The sequence below is a fragment of the Oryx dammah genome, unplaced genomic scaffold (genome assembly GCF_014754425.2).
Source record: "Oryx dammah isolate SB20612 unplaced genomic scaffold, SCBI_Odam_1.1 HiC_scaffold_9, whole genome shotgun sequence".
NCBI lineage: Eukaryota > Metazoa > Chordata > Mammalia > Artiodactyla > Bovidae > Oryx > Oryx dammah.
Genome location: NW_024070193.1, coordinates 1,254,925 through 1,264,262, shown reverse-complemented (window position 1 = coordinate 1,264,262; position 9,338 = coordinate 1,254,925). Strand labels below are relative to the sequence as shown.

The 9,338-nt window shown below is 67.4% G+C and overlaps 1 protein-coding gene across 3 annotated transcripts in view; it reads right to left on the bottom strand.

Annotated features, from left to right (window-relative positions):
* Window positions 1–1,686: 1,686 nt before the first annotated feature.
* The window catches only part of EEFSEC (eukaryotic elongation factor, selenocysteine-tRNA specific), a 105,042-nt gene continuing 97,390 nt past the window's right edge, over window positions 1,687–9,338 (bottom strand). For all 3 annotated transcript variants that reach the window (XM_040246645.1, XM_040246646.1, XM_040246644.1), the window contains exon 7: window positions 1,687–2,065. In XM_040246645.1, coding sequence (XP_040102579.1) covers window positions 1,878–2,065 — 188 coding nt within the window. In that variant the 3' untranslated portion in view covers window positions 1,687–1,877. The remainder of the gene's footprint in view (window positions 2,066–9,338) is intronic.

Genomic DNA, 9,338 nt, shown 5'->3' with positions numbered 1-9,338 from the left:
AGTCTCGATTCCAGAGACGCTTCCAGATAAGCCTTATCGCCGGCTGGTGCATTAGCCCCGCCAGCCAGCCAGGGGCCTGCGGATCGCAGCCGCCCCTCCCGCCGAGCGAGCCCGTGGCAGGACGCCCGCCCCCGGCCCGCTCCCCGCGGGCAGCTCTTTCTGAGGCCACAGCAGAGGCGTTGGGGCGGGGTGGGGGCCTCTGGGGGCGTCCAGACCCTGGGTTCAAAGCTCAGCTCCACTGTGCACGGGCGGACCCCACTTCTAAACTGGAACCTGCTTCCTGGGGCACCTGGCGGGCGGGGGTTGCAGATGCCACTGGCTGCCTCAGGGCCCTCTCTTCCTGAGACACAGAAGGTCTGGGGGTGCCCAGAGCCACAGGAAGTGGGCACTGCCCACGAGAGCACAGGGTGCCAGCCCCCAGCTGCCCGCCTGCCGCGCTCCCCCTTCGAAGGCTGTGCCCAGCCGACGTGGCTGGGGCACTCGGGTTTTGACCGATGCCAGGCCTGATAGCATCTCCTCCTGGGCCGCGGGCCACATGGGCAGGCACGCTGCTCCAGAGCCGCACGCCATGGCCGGGGGCCCCCGCCCTGTGGCTCAGCGTCCCTGCCCGAGTCCACCTCCCACCTGGGGTTGCTGCTCCCCCTGAAATGCACCGGGCTGGGGGCCGCAGGGCCTCTCCCTGAAGTTACCCCCTGGGGACCCCATCCTGGAGAGACGGCTGCAGGCAGGGGTGGGGGCTGAATGGGAGCGGGGCCTGGAGTCTGGCCGGCGGTGGGGAGTTGGTGACGTTCCAGGAGGGCTTCCCGACTGGGATGTGGGGGCTGGGTCTGGACTCTCCCTGCCCGGCTGGCCCTCTGCTACTGTCCTGGACACAGACCTCCCACCCAGCACAGCCACGCGCACGGGTCCACAGCACCCTGCCCCCTCCAGGGCTGTGGCTCAGGGCTCACCAGGCCCTGGTCACCTGATCACAACTTGTCCCTGGTAATGCCTTTAATGCTGTGTTTGCAAATTATAGCGTGATGCACCGATTACCAGGGTAAAAGGGAGCCCTGTGTCTACCTGCAGGCCAAACCCAGGGTCACTGGAGCATTTGTCCGTCCTACAAACGTCTGTAAACGCCTTGATGCCCTGTGATGTGTCCGCAGGGATGGCTGGGCTCCAGGGGGCAGAGGAGCCAGGCTGCGGCTCTGCGGGGCTCTGTTGGGTTCAGAAGGGGCTCTGCGGGGGCTCTGTTGGGCTCTGTGGGGTTCTATGGAGCTCTGTGGGTCTCTGAGCAGTTCTGCGGGGCTCTGTAGGGCTCTGTGGGGCCCTGCAGGGCGTGAGGGGGCTCTGCGGGGCTCAGTGCCCGGCCTGGGAGCTCCTGGTGCTGGCGTGTGGGGGCAGCCCCCGGCCTGCCTCCTGCCCCGTCGCACTAGCCTGGCCCCCACAACTCCCAGATACCCCACGGGTGCTCCTTTGAGAGGTGCCCTCCCTGGACGTGGCTGCTCTCTCAAGGTCCAGGAGACCCTGGGGCCACCCAGGCTGCCTAAGGGCCTGACGCTTCATGGATACCCTCAGCCCACTGGGTGCTGAGTCTGGGTCCCTCCTGTGGCCCCAGGCCCCTTAGAAGCCTCGGCAGTTCCTCTGACGTTCGCCTTGGTAGGGAGGGGGCGCCTATGAAGGCAGAGGGACCAGCACAGCAAGTGGGCACTACGGGGCATTTATTTGTAACTGCCAACCGGGCATCCTGGGGCATCCTGAGCCTTTTAAGATGGCTCTTCCGGCAAGAGGCATGGGGTGTGGGGACAGGGCCCGCTCAGGGCCTCTGGGGAGTGCCCAGAGGCGGAGGCACGTCTGGCACTGCAGCCTGGCTGGGTCTGGGGGCTGGTGGGCACTCAGGGAGACTGGACCATGCGCTTGTGGGCGTCGAAGACGTAGCGCTTGAAGGACAGGCTGAGGCCCACGGGCTGGGCAGGCTCTGGCCGCTCCGCCTCCTCTGGCTCGGCTGCCTCGCCCCGGCCGGCACGGCCCCGCTTCTTGAGGGTGGAGGTCAGGATCTTCTTGGACTCGGGGCTCAGGCCACCTGCGAGGCAGAGAGGGGGAGCCTGTCACTCCATCCGGTCCCCAACTCTGCAGTGACCCACCCCGGATGGAGCCTGGCCAGCCCCCCCATGGAGCCAGGACCCCGCAGCACTGGCCTGGCCCACCCCCCCACCCCTGATGGGGCGGGGCCCCCCCAGCACCGGCGCCGCCCCCCCCCCTCATGGAGCCAGGAACCGCCCCCAGCACCGGCCGGGCCCGCCCCTTCTGTTCCTCAGCCCTGCTCTCCCCCCAACGCTGGTCCGGCCACCAGCCCGTCTGGCCTGGGGCTCAGCGAGGCTCCCACCAGCTCCCAGCCCCCTGCCTGCACCCAGCCTGTGCCCAGGCCCCTGGGGCAGCCCCGCGCCCACTGGCCATGTTCTCTCCTGCCGTGAACGGCCCGCTGCCCCGGGCGCTCACTCTGACTCTCACCCAAGACCCCAGACACTCTCTGGCCTGGGGAGACTCTGCGGGCGGCATCACGGTTCTGCCCAGGGACTCCGGCAGGTGGGAGGGCGGGAGGAGGGCCCGGTGAGCTCCGGCTGGCGCCCCCTCCCTGGGTGCTGGTGGACGATGTTCCCCGATTCTAGGCCGAGTGGGGCAGCCCCACGGCTCCCTGGCTCCTTTCAGCACCCAAGCCGGGTGCAGACCCGCTGTCTCCACTGCTGGCTGAGCAACGGCAGAGCTCGCTTCCTGCTGGTGCCCGCCGCCCACTGCTCTGTCCCCGCAGCTGGTCCTGGGCCCTCGCGGGCTCATGACGGCTGATGCTGTTCCTCCGTGCGGTTGCCCTGCTCTCCCCAGCTCCAGGGCCCCTTTCTGCAGGGTTTGTCTTTACAAGGAGCCTGCCTGGGGGCAGCAGGAAGCAGCCTCTTTGTGGGCCGCCAGTGGGGGCCACCCTACCCGGGAGCCCTGGGGGGACGGGCTGAGGCTCGGGCCAGTCCTGCACCAGCGGGCACCCCAGGACCAGTCACTCCCCTTCTGTGAGCTCCGCGACCCTGCTGGGGTCCTGGTGGGAGCGAGCTGTGCCCTCCCTCTCTGGGCAGCGAGGGTCCCGGCAGGCCGCCGTGTCCCAGCACAGGCACTCACTCCTAACACGCACAGAGGGGCTCATCTGCCACAGACCCCCGGCTGGGTGTCAGGAGCCTGAGGGGTGGAGGTGGGCGCCCCCTGCCCGACCTGTGCCGGCGCCTGGGGGGTCCTCCCCTCCCCGCCCGGGCGCTGGCTGGCTCCCCGAGGAGAGGAGCCCTGCGTCACACCAGGAGGACCCCCGTCCGCCCGACCCCACATGCCCGTGGGGAGCGGGGCCTGAGGGGGCTGGGCTGGGCAGGTGTGTGAACTCTGGGCCACGTCTGGGGCTGAATGCGGGCGCCCGCCCCCAGCCCATCTCCTGGGAGTGGGGGTGTCCACCCGAGGCAGACTGTGGGAAATGGTGCTGCACTGGACCCACGCGAGGAGCAGCTGTGGGGCGTCTGGGACGGGGAGGACCACAGACTCAGCTGGGGCGGCCCTGCCCTGCAGAGGGGCTCCGCCTGCCTCTCCACTGCCTGGGGGGCCGGGCGCTCAGCCAACGAGGCTCCGGGACCGGGTGGCTGAGGGGCCCGCTGCCCCGGGGAGCCAGGCTCCTGCTGGGCAGCGGGTTGAGGAACCGCAGGCCTTGGGCCAGGGCGCGGGGCGTGGGAAGGGCCCCGGGCCAGCCCTCCCACAGGCGCCAGGCCGGCAGGTGCCCTCTGCCTCCGGGCTCCTCCTGCAGGGCGGGGGCTGGCACCGACCCTGGAGGATGGCATGGGCGCCCGGGCCCTCTGGTGCCGTGAGGTCTGACGGCTGCAGGGGCGGGGGGTTCCCGGGGTCAGCACCCGGCGGCGAGACAGGCGCGGCCCAATCTGCGGGCCATCTCGCTGCGAGGGCTCTCGTTACCCACGGCACAGACCTCGCGCTGCCCAGAGCAGCAGAGCCGGGAGTCTACTGGGTGCTGGGAAGACACAGCGTCTCTCGCTGCCCTCTGCTCCGTTATGGGGCGGCCTGGACGTGAGGCCAGCGTGCTGACCAGCAGCGTGCGTCCGCTAGGGCAGCTGGCTGTTGGGGTTCCTGGCAACGCTACTGGGAGCCGCCTTGTTTCAGGGTGGCCTTTCCCCTCGGCCGAGAGGCCAGTGGCGTGGACGGAGGGCAGGTCAGGGCGTCGGTGGTCACCTAGAAGCCTGCACACAGTGCTCCTGGCCTGGGAGACGCTGGGGGCACATTCTCAGAGCTCAGGTCTGAGAAGGGGCAGGCGGGAAGCAGCAGTGAGACAGGCGGGCGGCCTGCAGGCCAGTGGGGACGGTGCCGCAGGCTGGCTCCCCCAGGAAGGACCCGGGGACCTGGTGCCGCGCACTGGCCATGTGGAAGTGCTGAGGGCCGCATCTGAGCATCTGGTTCTGGGGGGAGCGTGACGCCTGGGGGCAGCAAGCGCCTGGCCCCGTGCTGGTGGGGCTGCGGGGCCAGGGCTCCGGGGGGACCGCGGGCTCCATGTCCGCAAGGTACCCCCCGAGTCGGGCTCAGGGGCAGACAGGAAGGGTCTCAGCCGCTGAGGCTGAATTCTGGTGGCCCTTCCCACCGCCTGCCTGCACAGGAGGTGTCCCCGGAGCCACCCCGGGACCACTGCCCTGGGCGACTGCTGCCTGGGGGCCGCCGTGTGGACCTCCGCCCAGGTGACGGCGCCTCTCCCCTCCTTCGCATCCCGGGTGCTGAGTGTGGCCCTGCGGCCACCACACCAAGGGCGCCGCGTCTGGACACGTGCCCTGCCCTCTGCTGACTCCTCCTCAGCCACCGTCCCAGCCAGGCTGCCTGGCAGTAGGAGTTCCCCAGCAGCTGGTAGGGGGTGAGGGCGGGGATGGGGGTCTGGCCTGTGAGTGCAGGCGGGTGTGTGGGATGAAATCAGATGTTGGTGGGGTCCTGCCTGGGTGTGCAGGGCAGCAGACCAGGGGGCCGCCCAGCGGGAAACGCCACCCACCAGGCAAGCGGCCCATCCGTGACCCGGCCGGGGGTGCGGGCAGGAGGGAGGGCCGCCAGGCTCCAGGCTCTCACAGTGCCTGAACCGGGCTCAGGGAGTCCCTGCCTCTTCTCCCTAAACCTGGGGACTCTCGGAGTCCAGCGGCCTGCCCCACCCCCGACCAGCAGCCCGGCGGCCTGGGGGCGGCGGGCGTGACCCTGGGGGTGACGCTGCTCCCCGCGGCTCCCCCTGGGGACACTCTCCCAGGGCCGGGCTGGCCTTTCTCACCGAGCGCCAGCCCCACACAAAGGCACAATGGGCTGGAGGCCGCTGGCCGGGCCGGGCTCGGTAATCAGGGAAGAATGTGGCCGTGCTGTTTCCCAAGGCTGGGCCGCGGGTGCCGCCCCGACGTGGCCATCAAAGCCGCCAAACTGCCTCCAGCTGCTGGCCTGGCTTTCATGTCGGGGCCAGCCTGGGCGAGGGGCCTCCACGCGGGTGGGCGGCCCGCACCCTCCGGTGGGCAAGGAGCCCTGCCAGCGGCTCGGGTCACCGGCCCCCACAGCGGCCCCCTTGGCCAGCCCAAGTCCAGCCATTCCCGGGGCAGGCAGCTCTGGGCAGAGCTCAGATGCTGCTGCGGCACAGGGGGTGCTTTGTGGGGGTCACATCGTGGGGTGACGGGGGCTGGGGAGCTCAGAGGGACACAGAAACCGTGAGTTCAGCCAGAGCCCCACTCTGGACGGGGTGGGTGTGGCTGAGGCCACTTCAGACGGGGCCTGGGCTGGCCGGGGCGAAGGAGGATGGGCAGCTGGGCGGGTGGTGGAGTGTGGGAGGCGAGCGAGCTTGGCGGGGGGGGGGCGGGCAGGGTCGCCTGAGGATTGGCACCCTGGCTCCCCTCCTGCTGAACCCCGATTCGGGGGATGGCGACTCTGGATGGAAAGCCTCCTCCAGGAGGCCGGGCTGCTCATGCGCTCCCAGCCTCCAGCTTGGCGGGCGGGGCGGAGGGGGCCCAGTTTCTCTCCTTTCCCATCCTGCTACGGACCCCGTATGTAAACAAAGATGCAATTTGCTTTAAAAAGATAAGGTGATTAAGCTTTTATCAGACGTGTGCTCCGCCGTCCCTGCGACAAAGGGAATCGGGGAGGCGGCAGCAGCGACGGGCCCGTCTGAGGCTCCCCCGCTTGACGGGTCCTAGGGGCCCTTTGACGGGCGGAGGCGAGGCAGTGGGCGCCTGCACCCCTATTTTGATGTCTTAATGTTGCCTAATTCCTCCTTTAATTTATATTAAGCTTCTTAGCAGCAATGATGAATTCTTCAAAAACAAAAAAGGACCCTTTGCAGAAATCTTCCCCACACTGTGTAAATTGAAATTACAATGCAGCTAAGGCTTTGGTGACCGAGGGTGTGTGGGGAGGGAAGGCAGGGTGCCGTGCGGAAGGAAGGACTTTGTTTTAAGGTGAAAAAGAAAACCATTCTCAAGTAGGAAATGACTTGGCTGCGAGAATCAGAGGCTGGGTTGTGGGGACGGCCTGGGCAGAGGCAACCAGGGTTGCCTGCAACGGGCACAGCTGGCATGGGGCTGCTGGGTGCCCGGGGACCCCCCAGCACCAGCGGCGGCTCCTGCTCCCCTCGGCCAGGGCAGGCGTGACAGGGCCGTTCCTGGGCTGCAGCCTGGAGCCCCAGACGGGCCTCAGACCCTGCAGCGGCTGTGGGCGCCCCGGCGCGGGGAGAGCAGGCCTGGCACTGGGCTCCTGGCAGGAGCCTCCAGGCTCTCGGGCCAGCTCCCTCTCTGAGCTGCCTGTGGGTCGGCAGCCAGAGATCCTTTCAGAACAAAGACCCGCGCGCCCCTCTCAGCAATCCTCAGCCGCTCCTCAGGCTGGCACCCAAGCTCTCCAGCCCGGCCTTGCCAGCTGTCTCCTGCACACCTGTGTGCCCACACCCACGGCTTCGCCCCTGCCAGGCCTCCTCCTTGCTCCCACCCCGCCCAGCCCCCCTTACCCCCACCCAGCAACCCCACCCACAGCAACCAGCCCCCCCCGACACACACACAAGTCCTGAAGCAGGCCGGTCTGCAGAGCACACACGCACGCACATGCACGCACACGCTGTGCACACACACGCTGTGCACACACGCCTCCAAAAGGAGGCCCCAGAGGCAGGGCCACTACTGCGGAGGCTCTGGTCAGCTGCTGGCGGCCACGCGCTGCCTCCCTCCGGCCCTGAGCGGGGAGCTCCTGGGTTGGGATGAGCCAGCTTGGGGTACACACCCACCGGCCCTGCCTGCAGGAGCCCATGCTGGTCACGGACCCTCCTGCGGGCGCCTCCTCCACTCACAGCCCCCCGAGGCTGGTGGGTACGGGCCTGGGACCCGGTGGCCCCACCAACACGGTCCCCACTGGCAAGAAAGCTGAATCTGAATCCTCCAGACACTCACTCCCTAAATGCGTACACTCTCTAACAGCAGTTAATCTTCAATTAAAATACCTAGAGCAGAAACTATGATAACTGGTTTAAAAGGTAGAGCTTATTGACAATAAAAGTCTTCATATTGCTTTTCTTAAAAAAAACTCCACTTATTAAAACTGTCATTTTTATGAGTCGGGAAAAAGCCTCATCCGGGGTAACGAAGGGGCACAAAGGCTGGGGCGGTCGGCTCCAGAGCCCACAGGTGGCAGTCTGATCACGTATCGGCCCCGGCTCCAACGCGGGCGGGTGGACTGCAGTCCAGACTGCCACAGGTGCTTGGGGGTGACAGCTGGGTCCCTCCACACTCCTGCCCGGACACAGGGGCGCCAGGGTCCACCCTCCCTGGCCGGGGCAGAGTGGGCTGGCTGGCTGTCACAGGCCCAGGGGAGGTAGGTGTTGGGGGTGCCCAAGAGTGCCCTTCAAGGCTGGTGGCACGGTCACTGCGTCCCCACGGCATGGCTCTGACAGCCATCCGCCATGTGGCCACGAGGCGACACCCGACTCTCGACGTGTCCTGGTTCCCTGCCCTCACGTTATCTGGTCACCCACCGCATCTGGCCTGATTTTTCACCCTCTCTCCGCCCCTCCAGCCTGGGTCAGCCCTTTCTCCTGGAGCCAGGACCCCCAGTCACCTCCAATCCTGCCCCTCAGAAGGCGTCCCGTGCCCCACCCAGCGTCCCCTCGACCCCCGTATTCTGGGCAGCAGAGCCAGAGTCCCTTCCGCCTGGGACAGCCCTCCCCAGGCCGCCTCCCCGCCCCCTTCAAGGGAAGCTCAGTGCCACCGCCTCCAAGGCTCCCACCCTGCCCAGGCGCAGTGGTCCCGTCTGTGCACAGGCAGAGGCAGCTGGGGGCTCCTTCCTGGGGCTTGCGTTCCAGGAGCAGGAGGCAGCCTCCACGGTGTCTCTGAACTACGAGGCCCACGGGAGCTCACGGGATGCAGAGTGCTCAGGGCTGCATCCAGCACAAAGGTCTACGCAGTGTGGAGCAGGGACGGACACAGCCCATCAGCCCTGCCAGGGCCCACCGGGCACGCGTGACTGCACAGAGCTGGGCTCTGCCCTCGGGGTGCACACAGCGTGCGTGGACCCCTCTGCAGGGCACACACCTCTCGCCGCCGTGGGGAGGATGGAGCTGCAGCAGAGTGCCGGGCAGCACGCTGAGCTCTGGGGGGCGACGGGTGCGGCTCAGCCCGCGAGGGGCTGGAAGGAGCGGGGGCTGTGCAAACCCACCCGCGTCAGCCCAGCGGGCGGCTCCATGGGGGTGGCAGGTGCCCAGCGGGACCCCGAGCCCGTCCTCCCATGGGTGCCATGAGCGGGACTGACTGCCCTCCCACGAGGCCGGGGCGGCAGTGGGGACTGGAGTGAGTCTTCCTCTCCCGCTCTCCTCCGCGTCCAGGCTCACCCCGGTGCACCGCGAGGGCGCGCGCAGGGAGAGGGCAAGGGTTGAGAGGCAGGAATTCATGAGCTCAGAGAGCTGCCGCCTTTGCTGGGGTGGGGGTGGGGGCTCCCTTTGCCAAAACAATAATTAATTTTTTTTAAAGCAGCTACAAAGCCATGATTAAGCTTAGGGCCCTAAAACAAGCCCATAAAATCGAAAAATATTTATCTGGAAGGGTGGCAAGTCCAATAAAAGTTTTATGAATGTTTTACAACTGCCCTGTCAGGAAGCTGGCCTCTCAGTCACCCCCCTTCTATGAAAAAACAACACACACACACGAGTGCACCCATGGTCACAGACACACTCACATGGGCACGGACTCACACACATGGGTGGACTCACACACACAGGCACAGACTCACACTCACGGGCACAGACTCACACTCACGGGCACAGACTCACACTCACGGGC